We start from the raw sequence: 26,552 nt of genomic DNA, 5'->3' as shown, positions 1-26,552 counted from the left end.
CAGTGGCCTCCGGTACCGGGTGGAAGCGTGAGAGTAGAGGGGTGGCACGTGACAGGCGGGGCGGGGCCGGGGCGGCGGAACGCGCAGGCTAGTGGCTGCGTTTCCCGCCGGAGGATTTTGCCCAGCGCCCCGCGTCCCTGGGGGGCGGCGGTGGTGGCGGCGCAGGCGGCCGAGGCGCAGGCGGCGGAGGCGGCTGGGGGGTCCGGAAGTCAACACCATGTCAAGTCTGCACAAGAGCCGGTAAGGGGCTACGGGGCCTGACCCGGCTGAGCTCCTCCTGGCCAGGCTGCCCCTTCTGCCCCTCAGAAGGGGGAAGCGCGGGTGGGGCTAGGAATCGGCAGACCTTCCCCCACCCCAGCAGAGGGTCTCGAGCGTCCACCTAACCTCATTGCCTGTGGGCTGCAGGAAGGACGGAGAGGTGGCCCTTCTCCTGCCCCTGGTGTCACTCCTTCTGCCTCCCTCATCCTGGACCCCTGGTTTCCCTCTTCCCCTGAGTCTTCCTCATCCAGACCCCCATGCCCCGCCCTCTCCCTTTCCCCCTTTTGAGTCTCCTGCTCCTGTACTCTCTCCAAGTGCACCCTGTCCTCCGTGCTTTTTTCTTACTAGGATTGCTAGAGAACTTGCATTCTCCAGTCTGGCCCCTCCCCCAGGCCAGATCCTGCAGCATTGGCTGAATTTTGCTCACTCTTCAGTTTTCCTTCAGGACGTGGTTTTTAAACTCTTTGTCCTTGTCTTTTGGCAGGCCCAGAGGTCTTGTAATGGTTGTATTTGTAAGCGTTGTCCATTGTCTGCAGATCAAATTACTCCTGGTTCCTGAGGTCCAAGGAGTTCAGTTGGTGGCTGTGCTGTGGACCCGGCCTGGCCGGCAGGAAGTGCCCAGTAAACGTCAGCTCACTAAATATTAGAATGTTGGAATGTGTCTAATTTTATGGTCCACATTTGGGAACTTCTAGACAAGACTATCTCTCAAGTTTCTTCCCTGGCATTCTGTGTTTCTGGTTGTAGAGGAAGAAGTGAAATATGGTTTTGTTGTTCTCCAAAGCTGTCTCTTGTGAGGACCTTGACTAAGCTGTGTGATTTTTATGTCCTAAAGGGAAGAGAGGCACAGGTTGGAAACTGGCGGTGTGAGGGAGCTGAGGGCCGTGGGTCTCACTGAGCCGATATGAGCGTGCTTCATTTGCCTCCCTGTCTCCCCTTCTAGAATTGCAGATTTCCAGGATGTCCTGAAGGAGCCCTCAATTGCTTTGGAAAAGCTGCGGGAACTCAGCTTTAGTGGTAAGAAGCCATTCTTTATTTTCAGGGTTTCCCTAGAGCAGCCCTGTGGCTAGAATTCCCGGGGAGGTGCTCAAGGCCACACCTGGTCAGCTCTGGGGCCCAGCTGCTGGGGGCTGGGGCCATAGAAGGAAATTACACTTGGGGCCTTCTCCAGATTCTGTAGGCTGAACAGGCAGTGACTGCCTTGAGCTTGGAGGGGTTTCCCAGAGGGGTAGTGGCCGCACTTAGTGTGCCTTGCCCTTAGGCTTTCGACAGGAGGTGCCAGATTCCTGAGAGTAACAGGACAGGACTGAAGACTGGAGAATGAGAATGGGGGGACCCTTTTGAGCCCAGGACAGTCTTTCCTCATTCCTTAGCCAGCTTCCTGTGTTGGCAAATTTGGTTAACTGCAGGGTGGTTCCTGGTTCTCTCCCTAGCTTGGGGTCTAAGCTGCCTGAGGCGGCGGTAAACTTTGGTTAGCTGGTTAGCGGTGAAATAGCCTTGGGACACTGACTTTAAGGAGCCGATCCTGCCTTGTTAGACTTTGCCCCAACCAGCACAAAGATAACTCTCTTTTTGCCTGTTTTAAAAAATATCCCAACGTGTTCTGCATCGCTTCTTGTCACTTTTTTGCCCCTGTAACTTTGCCAGCAAGAACTTCTGGCCGGGCACCGTGGCTTATACCTGTTATCCCAGCACTTTGGGAAGCCGAGGCAGGTGGATCACCTGAGGTCAGGAGTTTGAGAACAGCCTGGCCAACATGGTGAAACCCAGTCTCTACTAAAAATATAAAAAAGTAGGTAGGCATGGTGGCACTTGCCTGTAATCCCAGCTACTTGGGAGGCTGAGGCAGGAGAATCTCTTGAACCTGGGAATTGCAGCAAGCTGAGATTGCACCATTGCACTCTGGCCTGGCTGACAAGAGTGCAACTCCATCTCAAAAAAAAAAAAAGAACTTCTTATATTGTCCCTGCCATCATCATATAGATTCTGAAGTGGAGGCATTAGCTCATGTTCATGGTACCATGGATACTATAGCAGCAACTGCTCTAGTGAGCTTCCTGATATTATTGGAGGAGAACTTTGTCTTTCTGTTCAGGAGTGAAATACAGGCCCCAAAGGGGAGGTAGTCAGTGTTAGTAGTTAAGAGTTTTACAGTTAAGTTTCCTTCTTAGGACAATTATGCTAATCTTCCCTACTTACTGGGGTTATCATGAGGATTAAATGAAATAATACCTGTAAAGCACAAAATACTTAGCATTCATAGCTTAGTTTATATTCCACAAATACGTATGGAATATCTTCTACGTGCAATGCTCTGTGCTAGACGCTGGGAATAATAGGTGTGGTTTTTCTCTTCCAGGGCTTACCCAGTAGTAGGGGTTACAGACGTTAAGAAAACACACCACTGTTGTGTATATATATAACAATTCCACTTATGACAGATGCTATGAAATAGTAACAGAGCCATTATTGCTTATAACGGGGGAACTGACCTGAATTGGGATGAGATGGTGGTTGGTAAAGGCTGCTCCTGAGGAAGGAATATCAAGGATGTGAAGGTGTTATCCTCAAAAGAACATTCCAGGCCGGGCATGGTGGCTCACACCTGTAATCTCAGCACTTTGGGAGGCTGAGGCGGGTGGATCACCTGAGGTCAGGAGTTCGAGACCAGCCTGGCCAACATGGTGAAATCCCGTCCCTACTAAATGCAAAAATTAGCCAGGAGTGGTGGCTCACATGTGTACTCCTAGCTACTTGCAAGACTGAGGCAGAAGAATTGCTTGAACCGGGGAGGTGGAGGTTGCAGTGAGCAGAAATCATGCCACTGCACTCCAGCCTGGGCAACAGAGCAAGACTCTGTCTCAAAAAAAAAAAAAAAAAAATTGTATCTTGTTTGGGCCGGGTGTGGTGGCTCACACCTGTAATCCTAACACTTTGGGAGGTCAAGGCGGGCGATCACCTGAGGTCAGGAGTTTAAGCCCAGCCTGGCCAACATGGTAAAAACCTTGTCTCTACTAAAAATACAAAAATTAGCTAGGCATAGTGGTGCGTGTCTGTAATCCCAGCTACCTGGGAGACTGAGGCAGGAGAATCGCTGGAACCCAGGAGGCGGAGGCTGCAGTGAGCCGAGGTTGCGCCACTTCACTCCAGCCTGGGTGATAGAGGGAGACTCCATCTCAAAACAAACAAAGAAAAAAGACCAAACCATCCAGTCTAGTAATCTTTCTTGGGGAAATGATTCTTGAAGAAGGACTTCTTGCCCACTCTACTCCCCGCTAGCTGGCTCCAAGGTGAAGGGCTGGGGGTTCTGGGACTCTGGCCTGGGACATGACCTTTGCTTGCTGTGTCCACAGGCATCCCCTGTGAGGGCGGACTGCGGTGCCTCTGCTGGAAGGTGGGTGTGCCTGGGGTGGGGCTTCCGCTCTGCTGAGCGTCCCTGGGTTTTCCTGCATAGGCTGCCCCTACCCCTGGCTTCTTCCTACTGTTCTGCACCTTTCCTTGCTTGTCTGAGGGAACTTTTCTGGGAAGTCCTGGGTTTTCTGTTCCTCTTGGTGTCCTCTGGAATTCCCCTTGGGGATGGGATACTTTTTTTTTTTTTTTTTTTTTTTTTTGAGACGGAGTCTCGCTCTGTCGCCCAGGCTGGAGTGCAGTGGCCGGATCTCAGCTCACTGCAAGCTCTGCCTCCCGGGTTTACGCCATTCTCCTGCCTCAGCCTCCCGAGTAGCTGGGACTACAGGCGCCTGCCACCTCGCCCGGCTAATTTTTTGTATTTTTTAGTAGAGACGGGGTTTCACTGTGTTAGCCAGGATGGTCTCGATCTCCTGACCTCATGATCCGCCCGTCTCGGCCTCCCAAAGTGCTGGGATTACAGGCTTGAGCCACCGCGCCCGGCCGGGGATGGGATACTTTGTAATGCCAACAACGAAGACCTCTGCTTCCTGGTCCGTGAAGTACAGTGAAAGTCATGCTTATTGGGACAAAACAAAGGCTGTGCTTTGCCCAAAGCTTCCAGCTCAGGTGGCCATGGAAGCCCAGTGTCCTGGTTTCCAGCCCTTCACAGCACAGGGTCTGGTGATCATGTGGAAGAGTCTGTGTGAGGAAAAGCAGAGGGAAGGGCTGATTTGGGTTAAAGGAGGAGGGAGGCAGTGGGGAGGAAGGGGGAGGCTAGACCTAGCTCATGCTGGCATTCCTGGGTTTCCGCCCATCTTGTCTTCTTGGGACTTTATGAGATGTTTTTCTTGAGGCCTATCAGCCCCGCCTAAAGACTGACGTTGATGCAGGAGGGTCACCAGAGCTTTGCCCCTCTCCCTCTGTGCAGATTCTCTTGAACTACCTTCCCTTGGAGAGAGCCTCATGGACCTCCATCCTGGCCAAACAGAGGTGAGACCCCGTGTAAGGGCAGTGACAGGAGGGCCCTTGCATCTGACGGAGCCGGTGCTGCTGGGGCCGCCCTGCCTCCTGCAGCTGCTGCTTTGGTCTGGGCTCCCTGGGTAGGACTGTTGGGAATCATCCTTCTCGCTTGTCTCCTGCAGGGAGCTGTATGCCCAGTTCCTGAGGGAAATGATCATCCAGCCTGGCATTGCCAAGGCCAACATGGGTGTGTCCAGGGAGGATGTGACTTTTGAGGACCACGTGAGTAGAGGTTGCCAGCAGAGACCCAGGATACAGAATGTGGAGGGGTGGCGGCCTTGGAGCAGGCAAGGCCCCCTGCATGCCAGGGGCTAGGTGCAGTCTGGTGTCAGTCCCCTCTGGACCTCCCAGTTCCTCCTTTCTGTGTTGGGTCGCTAAGCTTGGGGGCCCTGAGCTCAGTAAGACAAACGGTAGTTGGGGTCCAGGGAGCATGGCAAGGGCAGCCCTGCGTCAGGTGCTCTGAGGACATGGTCTATTTCAACCCTCATTCCTGTTGTTTGAAGAAAGTCAGAGCAGGGCGGGAGGGAGGCTAGGCTGCCCTCTGTGGCTGCCAGGAAGCCGTGTTCTCCTCAAATGCTGAGCTCCTCCCTGGGCTTCACAGCACGGGAGAAAGAAATGGATGGGCCCAGGCCCAGACTCACAAATAGGAATTGACGACTCAGAGCATCGATGAATGAGAGCTGAAGAAACCGAATTCATTCATTCAGCAAGCAAACATTTACTGAGCAACTGTTACATGCAAAGTTCTCGAGCTACAGCAATGGACAGAAAAGGAACAGAGGCCCTGCCCAGCAGAGATGTACTCAGAGGAGGCTGCCAGGCTGGGCTTCTGGCTGTGGAGTTCAAACGGATTCAGGAGGCTGTGGGAAGGGCTGTGTTGGCTCCTCTGAGTAGCTTGCAGGTGGTGTCAGGGCCACATCTCAGTGTGTGGTGGGGTTGTTGCAGCAAGGCCACTGTTCAGGTTTCCGGGATAAAATCGGGCCCAGGCGCCTATCTGGGCCTCCGACAGAGCATCTTCATTTCTCCCCACAGCCACTCAACCCCAACCCTGACAGCCGGTGGAACACATACTTCAAGGACAACGAGGTGCTGCTGCAGATCGACAAAGATGTCCGGTAGGCAGGGGGCCTGGGGCCGGGAGCTGGCTCATGGGACTTCTGGGGCTCTCTGCAGCTCTGTCTTTTCCATTTGCAGGCCAGGCCCATGGATGGGGGTTTGCAGAGCTGCTGGTGGATTGTCTCAGCGGTTGGGTCCAGGCCCTGTTGATGATAGGCTGAGAATGAGGCTAGCGAGGGATATTCTGTCCTTGCATGTACCTGGCTGTTCTTATCTGAGCTGGAATTTCATTCGTACCCCAGGCGTTCATGGATTCATCTGACATTCATTCAACAAGTATTGAGCCCCTCTTGTATGCCAGGCTTAGCACTAAGCTCAGGGGTGAGCACTGACTAGACTGATGTGTTCCCTCCCCTTAAGGATCTTAGAACCTAGAAGGGAAGATGGCAAGACATTCAGCCCATTAGATCTTAGCAGATGGCATTCGTGGTAAATGCTCTTGAAGGGAAATTTGAGGGGGTTTGGGGAACCTTACCTGAGAGGCGGTGATTCAGCTGAGATCTGAGGAGCGGGAGGCCTCAGGGGAAGAGTGCAGCAAAGGCCACATTGGGCAGGGAACTGCCCTTGACAAGGTCCAGAGGGCCCGCAGAGCTTGACACATCTGAGGAACAATGCCAAGGCCAGGGGGGCAGATAGGGGCCGGACCTTGGACTTGATTCTAAGAGCATGAGGCAGCCATGCAAAGGTTTTGAGCAAAGGAGTGACAGGGTCAGATACACAGTTTTTAAAATCTTGAGCTACAATGTGTTTGTGCTTTTCCACTTAGTAAAGAAATGTGGAGGTGCTGCGGCCCTGTCAGGCTGGGGAGTTTGGCAGCGTGTTGGACTAGGTGAGGAGCTAGAAGGCAGACCTTGTCCACAGGTGGGTGGAGTGGCTAAGGGCTTGGGTTCTGGAGTCCATTTGCCTGGTTTCCATTCCGCCCTCACAGGTTGTTAGCTGTGTGACCTTGGACAAGTGACTCACACCCTCTGATCATTACTCTCTTTATTGTGAAGTAGGAGTAAGGTGGTTCAGGCTAAGGGCACAGAACGGGCTGGGTCTCCACAGATACGTGGGACTGTTGTGCTGGTCTTAGCACATACAGAGGCTCTTAGAATGATCAGATCTCCATCAGAGAAGGGTCCTGGGAGCTTATCCTGTTCCTTGTACAACAGCCTGCCTGGGACCCCCGGCACTTGGTCAGACAGGACAAGCCGACACTCTGACCCTCAGTGACCCTTCAGAACCTCCAAGGGGCAGCTCTCAGGTGCCCAAGTCAGTCTGCACCAGCACAGACAGGTGGCCCTCCATTGAGCTCCTTCTCAAGGAATGGCTGAGTACCTGTGTCGGGAGGGGTTTAGGAGTGAGCAGGACTGAAACAGTCTCTGCCTTCCGAGAGCTTCCAGTGTGAGTCAGGAGAGGTATACTAAACCTGGAAACAGATACATAATTGCAAATACTGTAATGCTGTGAAGGAGGGAAAAACTGGTGCTTTTGGAGAATCAGAGGGAGGCCTTATTTTCCTTTGAGGGGTCGAAGAAAGCCTTTCCAGAAAGGAGGCTCAGGATGAGATGTGAAAGAGGAGGAGGCAGCAGGGAGGCAGCGGGCTGGGTGGAAGAGTCTGCTGGGCTGAGGCATAGCACATGAAAGTGCCCTGTGGCCGGGGAAGAAGGCACGTGGCAGGATAAAGCAGGGTACTCCTTGCCCTTGCCACCGTGGGTGCTGCTCCTCAGCCCAGGCTCATCTTCAGATGGCCCCATATGACCCCCGCACAGGGCAACTCAGCCAGGCTGCAGGAGAAAGGAGGCACTGCCTCTTGTGCTCTCAGGCTGGGGTTGGTGCAGTGTTTACCCACGAGTTGTTCTGATTGCCATGTTCAAGTCAAGAACCGCTCCGTGACTCAGGGAAATGGGTTCTGTTTTTTTGTTTTGTTTTGTTTTGTTTTGTTTTTCTTTTTTGAGACAGGCTAACCCTCTGTCACCCAGGCTGGAGTACAGTGGTGCAATCTCGGTCACCGCAACCTCTGCCTCCCAGGTTTCAAGCGATTCTCCTGCCTCGGCCTCGCTAGTAGCTGGGATTACAGGCATGTGCCACGATGCCTGGCTAATTTTTGTATTTTTTGGAGAGACGGGGTTTCACCAGTTGGCCAGGCTGGTCTCGAACTCCTGACCTCAAGTGATCCACCCACCTCAGCCTCGCAAACTGCTAGCATTACAGGCGTGAGCCACCACGCCTGGCCAGGTTCTGTTTTACGTGGGTAGTGATGGTAGCACATCCTTTGGTGCTTCTAGAAGTGGGTTTGCAATGTGCTAAGTATAAGAAGTCTGAAAAAAGTGCGTGTACTGCAGTACATATATTTTAAAAACTTGATCACATTCTAGACACCATCTCCCAACTTGTTTTCCCTGTCACTCTGTCTTGGACGTCTTTCCAGGTCAGCTGTGTAATATTCTGTTGTACAGTGTGTAACTTATGGAACCAAACCTCTTTTGCTACTACAAACCACTCTGTGTTTGTGCGTGTTAGATAATTTTTTTTTTTTTTTGGAGATAGAGTCTTGCTCTGTTGCCCAGGCTGGACTGGAGTACAGTGGCTCAATCTCAGCTCACTGAAGGCTTGAACTCCCAGACTTAAGTGATCCTCCTGCCCTAGCCTCCCGCGTAGCCGGGACTGCAGGCACATGCCACCACACCCAGCTAATTTTTTTTTTTTTTTTTGAGGTACAGTCTTGCTCTGTTGCCCAGGCTGGAGTGCACTGGCATGATCTCGGCTCACTGCATCTTCTGGGTTCCAGTGATTCTCCTGCCTCAGCCTTCTGAGTAGCTGAGATTATAGGCGTGTGCCACCACACCCGACTAATTTTTTGTATTTTTAGTAGAAACGGAGTTTCACCATGTTAGCTAGGATGGTCTCCTTTCTTTTTTTTTCTTCTTTTTTTTTTTTTTTTGTGGTGGAGTCTCACTCTGTTACCCAGGCTGGAGTGCAGTGGCACGATCTCAGCTCACTGCAAGTGCCGCCTCCCAGGTTCACGCCATTCTCCTGCCTCAGCCTCCTAAGTAGCTGGGACTACAGGCACCCACCACCACGCCCGGCTAATTTTTTGTATTTTTATTAGAGACGAGGTTTCACCATGTTAGCCAGGATGTTCTCGATCTCTGGACCTCGTGATCCGCCTGCCTCGGCCTCCCAAAGTGCTGGGATTACAGGTGTGAGCCACTGCTCCTGGCCCCAACTAATTTTTTATAGAGATGGGGTCTCCTTTTGTTTCCCAGGCTGGTCTTGAACTCCTGGGCTTAAGTGATCCCTCCTGCCTTAGCCTCCTAAAGTGCAGGGATTATAGTCGTCAGCCACTGTGCCTGACCTAGATAAATTTTTTTACATGGAAAGATGTTTGGAGTTTAAAACAGGAGTTAGGTTGTATGACCATAATGACACTTTTTAAAAAAAGTATGTATCTATTTGCAAATACACATAAAATGTGGGTATGTATACATATACAATGACTACTGCTCTTTTAAAAAAATACTGTTTTTAAAATGAAATGTTGTAATTGTTGTTGTTGTTATTTTTTTGAGGCCGAGTCTCATTCTGTTGCCTAGGTTGGAGTGCAGTGGCGCGATCTTGGCTCACTGCAATCTCCTCTTCCCAGGCTCAAGCAATTCCTGCCTCAGCCTCCCTAGTAGCTGGGATTACAGGCACCTGCCACTGCGCCTGGCTAATTTTTTTTTTTTTTTTTTGAGATGGAGTTTCACTCTTCTTGCCCAAACTGGAGTGCAATGGCACGATCTCGGCTCACTGCAACCTCCGCCTCCCAGGTTCAAGTGATTCTCCTGCCTCAGCCTCCCAAGTAGCTGGGATTACAGGCATGTGCCACCACGCCTGGGTAAAATTTTGTATTTTTTTAAGTAGAAACGGGTTTCTCCATGTTGGTCAGTCTGGTCTCAAACTCCCGACCTCAGGTGATCCACCCGCCTTAGCCTCCCAAAGTGCTGGGATTACAGGCGTGAGCCACTGTGCCCAGCCAATTTTTGTATTTTTAATAGAGACAAGATTTACCATGTTGGCCGGACTGATCTCGAACTCCTGACCTCTAGTGATTCAAAATGTTGTAATTAAAAACAAACAATGCTGGCTGGGTACGGTGGCTCATGCCTATAATCCCAGCACTTTGGGAGGCCGAGGCGGGTGGATCACGAGATCAGGAGATCAAGACCATCCTGGCTAACATGGTGAAACCCCGTCTCTACTAAAAATACAAAAAATTAGCCGGGCGTGGTGGCGGGCGCCTATAGTCCCAGCTACGCGGGAGGCTGAGGCAGGAGAATGGCGTGAACTCGGGAGGCAGAACTTGCAGTGAGCCGAGATCGCTCCACTGCACTCCAGCCTGGGCAACAGTGAGAGACTCCGTCTCAAAAAAATAAACAATGCTTTTGGGGAGTCTTGGGGTCTCCTGGCAGCAGGGTGCAGATGGGATGGTGAAAACCTCCACCCCGAGTAACAAGATTCTTTCCTGTTCCCTCTTGACAGGAGGTTGTGCCCAGACATTTCCTTCTTCCAGAGGGCCACTGAGTACCCTTGCCTCCTCATCCTGGACCCCCAGAATGAGTTTGAAACCCTTCGTAAGAGAGTGGAACAGACTACACTGAAATCTCAGACGGTGGCCCGGAACCGGAGTGGGGTCACAAATGTGAGTGCCAACCTGGGATCCCCAGGGACTCCCCCAACAGTCTTTTCTTTCCTTTTTCTCTTAAACTCCTGGCCACAAGGTGTCGGGCCATGACCATCTGCTTGATAGTTACTCAGAGCAATCCTGATGCTGCCAGATCCTGGAGCGCTTTCTGAAAGTTGGGTGACAGAGGTTCGCTGTGTCCCAGCTGGGTGTAATGGCTGCTGGGAAGGGCCCTGCGTCACAGTGAGTGAATGAGCCAGCTTCTAATCTTATAATGGGGTCATTACAAATGTGAGAAAGTGTGATAGGGCTGGGCACAGTGGTTCACGCCTGTAATCCCAGCACTTTGGGAGGCTGAGGCAGGAGGATTGCTTGAGCCCAGGAGTTCAAGACCAGCCTGGGCAACATGGTGAAACCCCGTCTCTACAAAAAATAGAAAAATTAGCTGGGCATGGTGGTGCGTGCCTATAGTCCCAGCTACTCAGGAGGCTGAGGTAGGAGGATGGTTTGAGCCTGGGAGGCAGAGGTTGCAGTGAGCCTGCATCACACCACTGCCCTCCAGCCTGGGTGACAGAGCCCAACCCTGTCTGAAAAAAATAAAAATTAAGAAAACGGCCAGCACAATGGCCCATGCCTGTAATCCCAGCACTCTGGGAGACCAAGGCAGGCAGATCACTTTAGGTCAGGAGTTCGAGACCAGCCTGACCAACCCGGGGATTTAACCCCATCTGTACTGAAAATACAAAAATTTGGCCCTGGCCAGGCATGGTGGCTCATGCCTGTAATCCCAGCACTTTGGGAGGCCGAGGCGGGTGGATCACCTGAGGTCAGGAGTTTGAGACCAATCCGGCCAACATGGTGAAACCTTGTCTCTACTAAAAATACAAAAATTAGCGGGGCATGGTGGTGGGTGCCTGTAATCCCAGCTACCCAGGAGGCTTAGGCAGTAGAATTGCTTGAACCCGGCAGGTGGAGGTTGCAGTGAGTCTAGATTGCACCACTGCACTCCAGCTTGGGTGACAAAACGAGACCCTGTCTCAAAAAAAAAGAAGAGCGCATTCCAGGTGGAGAGGAGGGCATAGGCCGAAGTGCTCAGCGGGAGAGAGCATGGCGTGTTCCAGAGCAGGGAGGCCAGGGTGGCTAGAAGCAGAGAGTGAAGGAAGAGGTTGGTGCTGGTGAGGCCACGTGGGGCCGTTGTCATGAGGGGTGGGGAGAATCGTTTACAGCACTGTAAGCAGGGCAGTGACGTGATTCACGTCTGCTTGCGTCAGAAATGCTTTAGGCACTGTGGAGATGTAGGAGTGGTGCTAGAGAGGCTACCTGGAAGACCACTGCAGTTGTCTAGGCAAGAGGTGGTGGGGGCAGGGATGCAGCAGAGTTAGATCTGAGAGACTCAGGGGTGGAACTGATAGAACCCCCAACATTTTTTTTTTTTTTTTTTTTTTTGAGACGGAGTCTTGCCCTGTGCCCCAGGCTGGAGTGCAGTGGCGCGATCTTGGCTCACTGCAAGCTCCGCCCCCCCGGGTTTACGCCATTCTCCTGCCTCAGCCTCCCGAGTAGCTGGGACTACAGGCGCCCGCCACCTCGCCCGGCTAATTTTCTTGTATTTTTAGTAGAGACGGGGTTTCACCGTGTTAGCCAGGATGGTCTCGATCTCCTGACCTCGTGATCCGCCCGTCTTGGCCTCCCAAAGTGCTGGGATTACAGGCTTGAGCCACCGTGCCCGGCAGAACCCCCAACTTTTAATAGATTCCTGTCACTCTGAGAAACTGCTTGTAGTCAAGCAAGTATATTACCTTATTCCTTAATTTACACCCCCTACTTTGGTATCTGGAATAGTGGCTTGTTGCCCTAAACTTTCACTGTCTTCCTTCAATGGAAAAAGCCTTCTCTATAGCCTCCAACAAGCTAGGGCAGATACTACTGCAAAAGTTTTTCTCCCCTGGGGAATGACTTTGTTTTTTGTTTGTTTGTTTTATTTTTTAAAATAGAGACAGAGTCTTGCTATGTCACCCAGACTGTCTTGAACTCCTGAGCTCAAGCGATCCTCCTATCTGGGCCTCCTAGAGTGCCAGGATAACAGGCGTGAGCCACCACACCCAGCTGGGAATGACTTTGATCGGAGCTCTGACGGGCAGGGGCAGATATGGCCAATCCGGGGTTGCAGGTGCCTACGAGAGTTGGGTGTCCAGCAGAACTACTGTGCAGTGCAGATTGCGTGGCGAGATAACCAGGAGGCTGGCTTCCTTGGCGGCACTCTTGACTGCTGATTTCCTGACTGAAGGGCAGGGAGGGGACTGGCTCCTGTCATTCCTTTCACTGTAGTAACTGGGTATAAGGAGCACTTACCTAGTTTAACTTTTGGTACTGGTAGCAGAGAACCCACCAGAAACTTCATCTCTAAGCCTGTGGGTTCATGATTGGGCAGTTTGAGTTAAAGTTGACCGTCTGTGTGACTCTGGGCAAGTCATACCAGGTTCACATCCTGGCCTTTGTTTCCTTGACCATCAACTGGGCATAATCATTTCTGCCCTCCCTGAGTTGCCAAGAGGATGAAATGAGGTCATGGCTGTGCAGATTCTTCAAAAGCAGAAAGCCCTGGGCATCCTCAGGAGGCAGCCTGCCCTCAAGCCCTGGACCTTAGGTTTGGGAGTCAGCCAGTTCAGGGTCAAGTCCTGATGCCACCACCTAATGTTAGACATTTAAGGAGCAGTCTGACATTTCTCAGCCTCAGTTTCCTCATCTTGAAAATAATGTTGAGAGAATATTTTAGATTGTTCAGTGGATTAAATGGAGGAATACCCATATAGCACTGTCTGCCGCACAAAAAGCTCTTGGTAAATGTGACTGATGTGTGTCTCTGTGTGAACATCCCTGCATGTATATGCATACATATGTATGTATATGTTATGGGAGAGAGAGTTTAATGTCTCCAGGACCCTACGCTTCCAGGATGGCTTCATCCACTGTCACTGCCTGGATTCTCTCAGATGGGTCACTCACCTCTGGGGCTTCCGACCGATCAGGTCTAGGGCAGGGCCCAGGCACGTGAATCTTTACAAAGTTCCCAAGGGATCCTAACAGGCAGCTGGTGTTGGGGACCCGTGCTCATTGCATGAGTCTTCAGTAGGGATCATCATCTCTTTATCTTCAACCTTTTTTTTTGAGACAGTCTCGCTCTTTCGCCCAGGCTGGAGTGCAGTGGCACGGTCTTGGCGCTCTACAACCTCCGCCTCCTGGGTTCAAGCAATTCTCATGCCTTAGCCTCCTGAACAGCTGGGATCATAGGCACGTGCCACCACACCTGGCTAATTTTTTTTGTTGTTGTTTGTTTGTTTTTGTTTTCTTTTCTTTTTTTTTTTTTTTTTTTTTTTTGAGACGGAATCTCGCTCAGTCGCCCAGGCTGGAGTGCAGTGGCCGGATCTCAGCTCACTGCAAGCTCCGCCTCCCGGGTTCCTGCCATTCTCCTGCCTCAGCCTCCCGAGTAGCTGGGACTACAGGCGCCCACCACCTCGCCCGGCTAGTTTTTTTGTATTTTTTAGTAGAGACGGGGTTTCCCGTGTTCGCCAGGATGGTCTTGATCTCCTGACCTCGTGATCCGCCCGTCTCGGCCTCCCAAAGTGCTGGGATTACAGGCTTGAGCCACCGCGCCCGGCCTTTTTTTTTTTTTTGAGATGTAGTCTCGCTCTGTGGCCCAGGCTGGAGTGCAGTGGCCGGATCTCAGCTCACTGCAAGCTCCGCCTCCCAGGTTTACGCCATTCTCCTGCCTCAGCCTCCCGAGCAGCTGGGACTACAGGTGCCCGCCACCTCGCCTGGCTAGTTTTTTTGTATTTTTTAGTAGAGACGGGGTTTCACCGTGTTAGCCAGGATGGTCTCGATCTCCTGACCTCATGATCCGCCCATCTCGGCCTCCCAAAGTGCTGGGATTACAGGCTTGAGCCACCGCGCCTGACCTGTTTGTTTTTTTTTTGTTTTTTTTGTTTTTTTTTTGAGACGGAGTCTCGCTCTGTCGCCCAGGCTGGAGTGCAGTGGCGTGATCTCAGCTCACTGCAAGCTCCGCCTCCCGGGTTTACGCCATTCTCCTGCCTCAGCCTCCCAAGTAACTGGGATTATAGGCGCCCGCCATCTTGCCCGGCTAGTTTTTTGTATTTTTTAGTAGAGACGGGGTTTCACCGTGTTCGCCAGGATGGTCTCGATCTCCTGACCTCGTGATCCACCCGTCTCGGCCTCCCAAAGTGCTGGGATTACAGGCTTGAGCCACCACGCCCGGCCTGTTTGTTTTTTTAAGAAGGAGTCTTGCTCTGTCGCCCAGGCTGGAGTGCAGTGGCACGATCTTGGCTCACTGTAAGCTCCACCTCCCGGGTTCATGCCATTCTCCAGCCTCAGCCTCCCAAGTAGCTGGGACTATAGGCGCCACCACCACGCCTGGCTAATTTTTTATGTATTTTTTAGTAGAGATGGGGTTTCACTGTGTTAGCCAGGATGGTCTTGATCCCTTGACCTTGTGATCCGCCTGCCTTGGCCTCCCAAAGTGCTGGGATTACAGGCATGAGCCACCGCGCCTGGCCTAATTTTTGTATTTTTAGTAGAGATTTTTGGCCAGAGTGGTCTCGAACTCCTGACCTCAAGTGATCCTCCCACCTTAGTTTCCCAAAGTGCTGGGATTACAGGTGTGAGCCACTGTGTCCGGCCTCCAGCCTTTTCTTATGAAAATTTTCAGACATTCCGGAAAGTTGAAAGGAGAGTACACTGGATAATTATCTGTATATTTTCCATCTAAATGCAACAGTTGTTAACATTTTTCACATTACTTTATTCGTGTGTGTATTATATATAGAAAAAGAGTAAGTTGCAGATGTCTGACCTTTTACCACCAAGCACTTCAGCAGGATCTCCTGAGAATAAGGGCATTCATTGTCAGCCAGGCGCGGTGGCTCACACCTGTAATCCCAGCACTTTGGGAGGCCAAGGCAGGCGGATCACCTGAGGTCAGGAGTTCGAGATCAGCCTGACCAACATGGCAGAACCCCCCTCTCTACTTAAAAAAAAAAAAAAAAAAAAAAGCCGGATGTGGTGGTGGTCACCTGTAATCCCAGCTACTTGGGAGGCTGAGATGGGAGAATAGTTTGAACCCAGGAGGCAGAGTTGCAGTGAGCCGAGATCACTCCATTGCACTCTAGCCTGGGTGACAGAGCAAGACTCCATGTCAAAAAAAGAAGAAGGGCATTCTCCTACTTACCAGTACCACATCTGGGAAGATTAACCATGAGTCCATAATATCACCCATGAACGACTGAGATGTCCTCAGTTGTGCCAGTGGTATCTTTGGAGATTCTCTTTCTTTGGTCTCTTGATTTGGACTAGGCCTCTCCTCCCCAACCCCATCACCTTAACAGCTGACTTTTTGAAAAGTCTTGGCCAGGCCCGGGCGTGGTGGCTCACGCCTGTAATCCCAGCACTTTGGGTGGATCACGAGGTCAGGAGTTCAAGACCATCCTGGCCAACATGGTGAAACCCCATCTCTACTGAAAATATAAAAAATTAGCTGAGCGTGGTGGCAGGTGCCTGTCATCCCAGCTACTCGGCAGGCTGAAGCAGGAGAATCACTTCAACCCGGGAGGTGGAGGTTGCAGTGAGCCGAGATCGCACCACTGCACTCCAGCCTGGGCGACAGAGCAAGACTCTGTCTGGGGGAAGAAAAAAGAAAGAAAAGTCTTGGCCAGTTGTCTGTTTTTGACATATTTAAAGTTTTTGGTATTTTTTTGGTTTTGTTTTTTGAGACAGAGTTTCACTCTTATTGCCCAGGCTGGAGTGCAATGGTGCAATGTCGGCTCACCACAACCTCTGCTTCCTGGGGTCAAGCGCTTCTCCTGCCTCAGCCTCTCGAGTAGCTGGGATTACAGGCATGTGCCACCATGCCTGGCTAATTTTTTTGTATTTTTAATAGAGACACGATTTCTCCGTGTTGGTCAGGCTGATCTCGAACTCCTGACCTCAGGTGATCCGCCCGCCTCGGCCTCCCAAAGTTCTGGGATTACAGGCATGAACCACCATGCCTGGCCCTAAAGTTTTTGTTTTAAATTGAAGTGTAACTTACGTGCAATGACGTGTACAATTAGAAAATGTTTTTCTTGTGTGTGTACCTGTGTAAGTGCCAGTCAGTCAAGATAAAGAACATGTCCACATCCAGAAAGGTCCTGCATGCCCCTTTCCAGTTAGTACTTCTCACTGCTCTGACTTTTACCACCATAAGTTAGGTTTTAGGACCGTCGTTGTATTGTAGAATGTGCCATGTTCTAGGTTTGTCTCCTTGTTTCCTTATGGTGGTGTTTGACTTGTTCCTCTGCGCCAACGTATGTCCCATATGCTAGCTAGGTCCAGGCTTAACAGTAAACATTAACATTTCTGGCAAGAACACATTGTCCTCCTTCACATTGTCCTTTTTTTTTTTTTTTTTTTTTGGTGAGACAGTGTCTTGCTGTCACCCAGGTTGGAGTACAGCGGTGTGATCATAGCTCACTGCAGCTTCAGCCTTCTGGGCTCAAGTGATCCTCTTGCCCTAGCCTCCCAAGTAACTGGAAACACAGGTGCATGCCATCATACCTGGCTAATATTTACATTTTTTTTATAGAGACGGGATCTCCCTATGTTGTCCAGGCTGGTCTCGAACTCTTAGGCTCCAGTGATCCTCCTGCCTTGGCCTCCAAAAGTGCTGGGATTACAGGCTTGAGCTATTGTGGCCGGCCCATGTTGTCTCTTTTTGTTTTTGTTTTTTTCTCCTGAGACAGGGTCTTGCTCTGTCACCCAGGCTGGAATGCAATGGTATAATTACAGCTCACTGCAGCCCCAGCCACTGGGGCTCAACTCTCACCTCAGCCTCCCAAAGTGCTGGGATTGCAGGCATGAGCCACCCACCCTGGCATTGTCTTTCTTGATGGGGTCCTCCTTTTCTCCTCCAGATGAGCTCCCCACAAAAGAACTCTGCGCCATCATCCCTAAATGAGTACGAAGTGCTGCCCAATGGTTGTGAGGCCCACTGGGAGGTGGTGGAGCGGATCCTGTTCATCTATGCCAAGCTCAACCCTGGCATCGCTTACGTGCAAGGCATGAATGAAATCGTGGGGCCCCTCTACTACACCTTTGCCACCGACCCCAACAGTGAGTGGAAAGGTAAGAAGGCTCTTGGTGCTCACAGCAGTCTTTGCTGGCCCGTGCCAGGCTGTGCAGCTCACTTTCCCTCTCGGGCCTCTGTTCTCCCTCTGCCAGTTGAGGAGTTGGCCTGGATCATCTCTGAGATCCTTTGCAGCTGTGATCTTCTAGAATGTTGGATGTTTACTGATCTCTTGATATTTGTAATTTAATTTCTGAGATATATAGGAAGCCGAATTAGAAGATTTAAATAATAATTTTTTTTTTTTTTTTTTTTGGAGACGGAGTCTCTCACTCAGTCGCCCAGGCTGGAGTGCAGTGGCGCGATCTCGGCTCACTGCAAGCTCCGCCTCCCGGGTTCACACCATTCTCCTGCCTCAGCCTCCGAAGTAGCTGGGACTACAGGCGCCCGCCACCACGCCCAGCTAATTTTTTGCATTTTTAGTAGAGACGGGGTTTCACCGTGTTAGCCAGGATGGTCTCGATCTCCTGACCTCGTGATCCGCCCGCCTTAGCCTCCCAAAGTGCTGGGATTACAGGCGTGAGCCACCGCGCCCGGCCAGAAGATTTAAATAATAATTTTTAAATTGTCATCAGGAGAGTATGTAATAAATTGCTAAGTGAATGTACAGTGTTGCCAGATGTGAGAAGAAAGATGCGATGTCTTTAACCTGGGGGTGGAGGGGATCAAGGACAGAGGAAGGACTGAGCCCTACCACGAGGACGGGGCAACTCAGTGGGGCTCAGAGCGGGGCAGATGTCTGGTAGGTAAGAGGTGGGATGGGCCTGGAGTGCGCCACTTCTGCCCCCATCCTGCGTCTCTCCCAGAGCACGCCGAGGCAGACACCTTCTTCTGCTTCACCAACCTCATGGCCGAGATCCGGGACAACTTCATCAAGAGCCTAGATGACTCGCAGTGTGGCATCACCTACAAGATGGAGAAGGTTTACTCCACCTTGAAGGATAAGGACGTGGAGCTCTACCTGAAACTGGTGAGGACCCCAGGAACAGAGGGATGGAAAGGGACAGGAGGCAGAGAGTTGCTGCACCATCCCAGCCCAGGGCGAGGTCTGGCGGTCAGACGTGGCGGCTGCTGCTGCTGCCCGGGACACTGACCCATGTGCTGAGGCAGCTGATGGCCAGAGCCCAGCAAGCTGGGAGGGAAAAGGAAAGATGAGAATGGTGCCCACTGTGTGCCAGGCATACTGCAGGGCATTTATTATGAACTTAATTGGTTAAGCTATTAGTAGTCTTCTGAGGTAAGTGTTAACTTCATTTTTTAAAATTAATATAATTTAAAAAATTGTACTGGCATTCCGTGTTTATTTCATAAAACAAAAGGAATTTATTTACATATAAACAAAAAGTTTCATGAAAAATAAAATACATATCTAAGCATATCTTTTTTTTTTTTTGAGACGGAGTCTCGCTCTGTCACCCAGGCTGGATTGCAGTGGCGCGATCTCCACTCACTGCAAGCTCTGCCTCATGGGTTCACGCCATTCTCCTGCCTCAGCCTCCCAAGTAGCTGGAACTATAGGCACCCGCCACTGCGCCCAGCTAATTTTTTGCGTTTTTAGTAGAGACAGGGTTTCACTGTTTTAGCCAGGATGGTCTTGATCTCCTGACCTCGTGATCCACCCACCTTGACCTCCCAAAGTATTGGGATTACAGGCATGAGCCACCACGCCCAGCCCTTTTTTGTCTTTTGTTTTGAGACGGACTCTCACTCTGTCAGAGGGCAGATTGGAGTGCAATGGTGCAATCTCGGCTCACTGCAACCTCCACCTCCCAGGTTCAAACAATTCTCGTGCCTCAGCCTCCCTAATAGCTGGGATTACAGACATGCGTTACCATGCCCGGCTCGTTTTTGTATTTTTAGTAGAGATGGGATTTCGCCATGTTGGCCAGGCTGGTCTCAAACTCCTGACCTCAAGTGATCCGCCTACCTTGGTCTCCCAAAATGCTGGTATTACAGGTGTGAGCCACTGTGCCTGGCTGGCCAGGAATAATCATCTCTTTTTAAACAAATATGGGTTGAGTGTGATGGCTCACAGTTGTAATCCTAGCACTTTGGGAGACTGAGGCAGGAGGATCGCTTGAACCCAGAGGTTGAGACCATCCTGAGCAACATAGTGAAGCTTTGTCTCTACAAAAAATTTAAAAACTAATTAGCCAGGCATAGTGGCACAGGCCTGTAGTCTCAACTACTCAGGAGGCCGAGGGAGGAGCTCTCAAGGTCAAGGCTACAGTGAGCCTTGATTGTACAACTGCACTTCATCCTAGGCAATACAGCGAGACCTCATCTCTGGGGGAAAAAAAAAAAGGAAGTATGCTTTTGCTGTTTTGTAGCACGCTTTTTCAGTTAATATTCACTGTGGCTGACCAGAAGGCTCGTCTGTAGTGGGAATAATTGCCTGTGGAATTGTTCTGTGGATCAAATGAGTGAGAGGACATAGTTAATATGCTGAGCATAGCCCAGGCTTATAGTAAGTGCCCTGTGATGGTCACTCAGCACATCCACAAACCCAAGGCTATCATCTGCAAAGTGTGTGAAGAGTTTGAGCCATCATTTATAAATCTGGAGAGCTTATTACATAAAGGTTTGGGTTTCCAGCTTCTCTTAAAAAAATAGGAAGATCTGAGGATGTTGGCTGGCAGCAAACAGGCTCTGCCCCTTTTCCAAGCAAGGCTATCTGGCAGCCTGGTGCCAGCCCTGGTGCTCACACCTGGCATGCTGGGCCCTGCTGTTCTGAATTCACTTCTGACCCACTGCGTGGTGCTCCATGGCCAGCAGCCAACATGGAGTCCCGCTCCCCACCCCCCCACGCTGTCTCCCCAGCAAGAACAGAACATCAAACCCCAGTTCTTCGCCTTCCGCTGGCTGACACTGCTGCTGTCCCAGGAGTTCTTGCTGCCTGATGTCATCCGCATCTGGGACTCCCTCTTCGCCGATGACAACCGCTTTGACTTCCTCCTCCTCGTCTGCTGCGCCATGCTCATGTGAGTGCGGGCATGAGCTGGCATCAGCTCACCAGGGCGGTCCTTGGAGAAGCCAGACGGGAGGACCCTCCGCCCTGAAGGGTGGGCAGGGCTGCTCTCTCATGGCTGGAGTGGGCTTCTGGAGTCCTTGGGACGGCGCCAAACCAAACTCGAGGTGGGTAGGGAGGGAGTAGTGGGCAGGGCCTGTGCTCAGAGCATCCCAGGTCCCAGCGCTTTTGCTGCTGCTTTTCATAGGCTGATCCGGGAGCAGTTGCTGGAAGGGGACTTCACTGTGAACATGCGGCTGCTGCAGGTAATGGGAGTTGGGGGCAGGCCCAGCCACTGCCATGAAGCCGGCACTTGCCAGGCACCCGCCCACGCCAGCCACTGTGACAGACTGGGCAGGGGCAGTGGAGCGTAGCAGGGATTAGAGTCCAGACCCCTGAGGCAGATCTGGTTTGGATCTGGGTTTGAATCCTGGTTCTGCCATTGACCTGGAATGTTGGGTGGCCTTGAGCAAGTGACCTGGTCTTCAAACTGTGTATTCTACATAGGTGTTCACACCCGGGACACTGCAGGTGCCCACAATGTGGCTGCGCTTGCTGGTGGCCATGCTCAGGCCAGGGGAAGGAGGTTGGGGTGTAGAGATTAAGAACATGGGCTCACCGGACGCGGTGGCTCATGCCTATAATCCCAGCACTTTGGGAGACTGGGGTGGGTGGATCACCTGAGGTCAGGAGTTCGAGACCAGCCTGGCCAACATGGCGAAACCCCGTCTCTCTACTAAAAATACAAAAATTAGCTGGGCGTGGTGGCGGGCGCCTGTAATTTCCAGCTACTTGGGAGGCTGAGGTAGGAGAATCGCTTTAACCCGAGAGGTGGAGGTTGCAATGAGCTGAGATCACGCCACTGCACTGCAGCCTGGGTGACAGAGCAAGACTCTGTCTCCAAAAAAAAAGATGGGCTCAAGGGCCTACAGCTTTAGGTCCACAGTTTTGCTCTGCTGTGCTCATCACGTGACCCAAGCCAAGTTACAGCATCTCTGGGTCTCAGCTTCTTCACCAGCACCTGGCCTTAGTGTGGGTTTGGTTTGTTGTTGTTGTTGTTTTTTTTTTTTTGAGACGTAGTCTCGCTCTGTTGTCTAGGCTAGAGTGGCGCAATCTCAGCTTACTGCAACCTCCACCTCCTGGGTTCAAGCGATTCTCCTGCCTCAGCCTCCTGAGTAGCTGGGATTACAGGCATGCGTCACCAAGCCCGCCTAGTTTTTTTTGTACTTTTTAGTAGTGATGGGGTTTCTCCACATTGGTCAGGCTGGTCTCAAACACCCAACCTCAGGTGATCCGCCTCGGCCTCCCAAAGTGCTGGGATTACAAGCGTGAGCCACTGTGCCCAGCCTAGAGTTGGTTTTCCATAACTTCATGGACTAGATCTGGAAAATGAGCAGAATCACAGTAGCCACTCACAGCACTGTTGGGACTTCGAGCTGATGCTCAGACACTGGCCCAGTGCCACTGACTCCACATAAGGGAGCTCGAGTTCAGTGGCAGTAGTGGGAGAGCTGAGGCAGCACGGTCTGGTCCTGAGGAAAGGGCCGCGAGAGCCTGGGAGTGGTTGTGTGTGGATCGGTTGAGTTGGTGCTGCATGGTGTAGCGTCAGCTGCATGCAGGGCTCTGGGGATTGGGGAGTGTGGGATGCCTGGTATTCCATGCTCCTGCCCCTGAGGCCCAGGATCCAGCATGGCAACGGGTCCCAGCAGGGAGGGTGTCAGTGTGGCAGGGGTGAGGTAGCTTCAGAGGCAACTGTTGGCCTTTCCTGTGCCCAGGACTACCCCATCACAGATGTCTGCCAGATCCTGCAGAAAGCCAAGGAACTCCAAGACTCAAAGTAACCCGGCGGCAAGAGGCTCATGTTCGGGAGAGAAGCCACCCGACCCTGTGCCCTGGCTCACGGGACTCACAGAAACCTGTAGGAACCCAGCCTGAGGGGAAACCGCAGGGTTGGCCCGAGTCCCAGGCGGTGCCCGCTGGGGACACACTGTGCTGTGCTCCCTCTTCTGCCACCACGCCCAGCTCCCCGCCTGCCCTGCACCCTGCCCTCTTTGCCCAGGATACTGAGCAGGGCTGAAGCTCGGGAAGTTGTCCTTCCCGGGCCAGGGCTATTTCCGGCACTGGGAGGCTCCCAGCGGCCCCTCCCTGCCTCGGCTCTGCTGCCCCAGCCTCGGTTCCTGCTTCTGGTCTTTTCCTGGGCTCTGGTCAGGGGAGGTGCTTGGCCAATGGGCCAGAAACCGCTTCTGAGTGGGGTACTTCGGCTGCTCCACAGGGAAGGCAACACTGAAAGCAGAGGCCTGCCATCTCTCTCACCCACAGATGTCTGTCTGTAGTCGGTTGGTGTGGACGTGGGCCCAAGTCCCCAGGCGTCTCCTCCCCGCGTATGTGTGTGTGAGGGGGTGAGGGTCTCTCTGGCCTCCAGGTCTCCCAGCCCCTCCTTCTCTGTCTCTACCTCTCTGCCTGTCTCCTTCCGCCTCCTTCCCAGAGTGGGACTATGTCTTGCTCCATGTTTCCTCTGTCCATTACTCTCCCTGCCCTTCTCTATTGGGGTGCCTTATCCTGAGCCGCCTCCTCTCCCTGCTTCCCTCTGCTCCCCTGAACCTGGGAGACAGATGAGAAGACTGGCTCAGCAAGGCCCCTGGAGGTCAAGCTTGGCCTTTGCCTCCTGTTCCCATCCCCCAGCCCCAGGCTCCTGGGTCCCCCTGACTGCGAGGGAGCCCTCCGTGCCTCACTTAGAGGGTTCTGAACCCGTTCCCTACACAGAAATCTTGGAAACCAAATGCTGCTGAGTAAGGACGAAGCTTTGAGCTTCCTGCCCCTGTGCTCTGCCCAGGGAGGGAGAAGGAAGAGGGGGAGCTGGTTTTTCTGGAGGTTCTCCCAGAGGCCCTCCTGTCCCAAAAGAAAAGGACCTTGATTCTGAGCCCAGGGTCGGAACCTGTTGCTTCAGAAGAGTTGTCATTTCCTCGGCTTCCAGGTCCCAACCCAGGGTGGGTGAGTCCCACAAAGGACAAGTGGGGCCTGAGGAAGCTTCTCTGGGGCCGGGGGTAGCTGTGCTTAAAGGCCCTGGGTCCTGCCAGTACCAGGAGGGCTATGTCTGTGCCTCTGTGTATCCCTCCACCCTCTGCGGACTGAGGGAGGTGCAGGGCCTTCTCTGACCCCTGCCTGAGCTGTTCCCAGGGCTGGGGCAGGTATACCCTGAGCAGGGGCAGCTGGCCGCTCCCAGTTCTCACCAAGTCACCTCCCTCCTTGTACAAGGTTTGCGTCCGGAAGCTAGGTGCCATAGTGAGTACCCTTGTCCTCCAGACTGGCTGGCAGGAGTCAGGCCCCAGCAGCCCTCCTGCCCCCAAAGCCTTCCGAGTCTGGTGGGCAGGACTTCTCGCTGCCCTCCCAAGCCTGGCTGTGGGCCAGAAACGGCTTCCCCAGGGGGCTCTTCTACCAGGCTTTTCCTTGGATGCCACCTGGATTTCTGCACCTGCGCAGTATTTGGGAGACTTTGACTATTTATTCAGACTCCTGGCTATGTATTGCACATTGGTGAGTGCTCTGGGGATGAGGCGTGGGTGTAGGAAGGTAGAAAGGAGTTGGAGACAAGATCCTCTTCATTTTCCAAGATCAAAGTCAGCCTCTTCTCCCCATGCTTCTAGGACCTGCCTGATTTTCCAGCAGGTCCTGGCTGGGTGGGCTCTGAGTTCTGTACTGGAATTGAGTGTAAAGGTGGGAAGAGAACTGGGCTGACTCCAGGACCTCCAGGATGAGGCAGAGACATGATGCTTCCTGCCGGCCTGGGCCACCCTCTCTCCAGTACTTGTCAGCTGGTGGTTCAGCCCCTTCTCCAACCCCTTCACAACCTTGGGCCACTGCCTGGGACCCAGCAGACACTGCCCAGGACTCCTAGTGCACTCACTCTTGTCTGCGCCCGCCTTCCTCCTGGGACCACACTACTTCACTGCCCAGGACTCCTAATGCACTCGCTCTTGTCTGCGCCCGCCTTGCTCCTGGGACCACACTACTTGAATCACCGTCTGATTTGCTTCGCTGGCAGAGTTGGGTCAAGTGCCCTCTCCTTGGCCTTGAGATGAAGGTCAAGAGCACAGGGACCAGGCCTTGGTTAGGCTGAGCTCCCAGCAGGATACCGCCTGCAGAAAGGACCTGCCCTGACAGTGACCCTTCCCCAGATTCTCAAGCAGATGCCCAAGGGAGGTTCCCACAGAACCAGAGTGCCTGAGGCTTCCTGCTTGAGAACCTGCCCCCTGGATCTTGGACACTTACAGATTGAGCTGTATGAATTCAGCGGGTCTCACTCCAGAGGGTCAGAACGTTTGCTGTAGTTTTTTATCTGTTTTGTTCCTTGAGTCAGTGCTGTTGATGACGAGTTGTCTTGAATAAATCATGTGTTCTTTGCAATGGGCATTGGTGCTGTGATGAGCTGAAACTTTGGAGACCTCAGAACAGGGAAAAATGTTTGAACAGGGATGGAGTTCAGAGTCTCTTAGAGTGGCCCTTCTTAAAAAAGGTCCAGGAAATCCTTCTGGGAAGTGCCTGTTCGATTCTTCCAGTTCAGCCTCAGCAGTCTGCAGCTAGGGGAGGAGGGAATGATACTGGGGAAGGAGGTTCTGCATACATGATTACTTTTATTTTTTAGATTTAAAAAAACTTAGACCATCCCATTATATGTGGAAAAAGCATTTGACAAAATCCAACAGCTTTTCCTTATTTTTTATTTTATTTTGTTTTGAGACGGGGTCTTGCTGTGTTGCCCAGGCCAGAGTGCAATGGCATGATCTCCATTCACTGCAACCTCTGCCACCTGGGTTCAAGCGATTCTCCTTCCGCAGCTTCCCAAATAGTTGGGATTACAGGCGCCCGCCACCATGCCAGGCTAATTTGTATTTTTAGTAGAGATGGGGTTTCACCATGTTGGCCAGGCTGGTCTCGAACTCCTGACCTTGTGATCTGTCCACCTCAGCCTCCCAAAATGCTAGGATTACAGGAGTGAGCCACCACGCCCAGCCCTCTTTTTTTTTTTTTTTTAATTTTATTTGATTTTTTCTTTTTTTTTTTTTTTGAGACGGAGTCTCGCTCTGTCGCCCAGGCTGGAGTGCAGTGGCCAGATCTCAGCTCACTGCAAGCTCCACCTCGCGGGTTCACGCCATTCTCCTGCCTCAGCCTCCCGAGTAGCTGGGACTACAGGCGCCCACCACCTCGCCCAGCTAGTTTTCTGTATTTTTTAGTAGAGACGGGGTTTTACCATGTTAGCCAGGATGGTCTCGATCTCCTGACCTCGTGATCCGCCCGTCTCGGCCTCCCAAAGTGCTGGGATTACAGGCTTGAGCCACCGCGCCCGGCTTTTTTTTTTGTTTTTAAGATGGCATCTCACTGTGTCACCCAGGCTGGAATTCGCCTACCGGGTTCAAACAATTCTCCCACCTCAGCCTCCCAAGTAGCTGGGATTACAAGTGTGTGCCACCTCGCCTGGCTAATTTTTGTATTTTTAGTAGAGACAGGATTTTGCCATGTTGGACAGGCTGGTCTCCAACTCCTGGCCTGCCTTAGCTACCCAAAATGCTGTGATTACAGGCATGACACACCGTTCCCGGCCGTCAGTTATTTTTTAGATTAAAAAAATTTAGGCCGGGCATGGTGGCTCACACCTATAATCCCAGCACTCTGGGAGGCCGAGGCTGGTGGATCATTTGAGAGCAGGAGTTTGAGACCAGCCTGGCCAACATGGTAAAACCCCGTCTCTACTAAAAATACAAAAATTAGCCGGGTATGGTGCCACATGCCTGTAATCCCAGCTACTCGGGTGGCTGAGGCAGAAGAAGCGCTTGAGCTTGGGAGGCAGAGGTTGCGGTGAGGCAAGATTGCACCACAGCACTCGTTTGGGTGACAGAGTGAGACCCTCAAAAAAACAAACAAAAAAGTATCATCCCATTATCTGT

General features: G+C 52.1%; 1 protein-coding gene across 3 annotated transcripts; it reads left to right on the top strand.

Annotated features, from left to right (window-relative positions):
* Nucleotides 1–70: 70 nt before the first annotated feature.
* On the top strand, nt 71–25,020 carry TBC1D13 (TBC1 domain family member 13). 3 transcript variants are annotated; one of them, XM_025358642.1, is made up of 12 exons: nt 71–240; nt 1,202–1,275; nt 3,612–3,652; nt 4,577–4,638; nt 4,791–4,890; nt 5,701–5,783; nt 10,291–10,450; nt 17,392–17,602; nt 18,410–18,573; nt 20,424–20,584; nt 20,819–20,876; nt 22,386–25,020. In XM_025358642.1, exons 1-12 carry the CDS (start codon nt 218–220, stop codon nt 22,449–22,451), a joined length of 1,203 nt encoding a protein of 400 aa, XP_025214427.1. In that variant the 5' UTR covers nt 71–217; the 3' UTR covers nt 22,452–25,020. The 3 variants fall into 3 exon arrangements, with proteins under 3 accessions (XP_025214427.1, XP_025214429.1, XP_025214428.1); XM_025358643.1 differs by lacking the exon at nt 3,612–3,652 and having other exon boundaries at nt 100–240; XM_025358644.1 differs by lacking the exons at nt 17,392–17,602; nt 18,410–18,573.
* Nucleotides 25,021–26,552: the final 1,532 nt, after the last annotated feature.

Source organism: Theropithecus gelada, chromosome 15 (genome assembly GCF_003255815.1).
Source record: "Theropithecus gelada isolate Dixy chromosome 15, Tgel_1.0, whole genome shotgun sequence".
Classification (NCBI taxonomy): domain Eukaryota; kingdom Metazoa; phylum Chordata; class Mammalia; order Primates; family Cercopithecidae; genus Theropithecus; species Theropithecus gelada.
Note: the sequence above shows the minus strand (reverse complement) of the source record. Positions and strands in the feature narration are given on the sequence as shown.

What these genes read in the sequence shown, in the direction of transcription:
- TBC1D13 (XM_025358642.1), top strand. Translation starts at nt 218, where the DNA reads ATGTCAAGTCTGCACAAGAGCCG. An exon ending in TCCATCCTGGCCAAACAGAG is followed by an intron (nt 4,639 to 4,790) that starts GTGAGACCCCGT and finishes TGTCTCCTGCAG; the next exon opens with GGAGCTGTATGCCCAGTTCC. An exon ending in CCCCAACAGTGAGTGGAAAG is followed by an intron (nt 17,603 to 18,409) that starts GTAAGAAGGCTC and finishes CGTCTCTCCCAG; the next exon opens with AGCACGCCGAGGCAGACACC.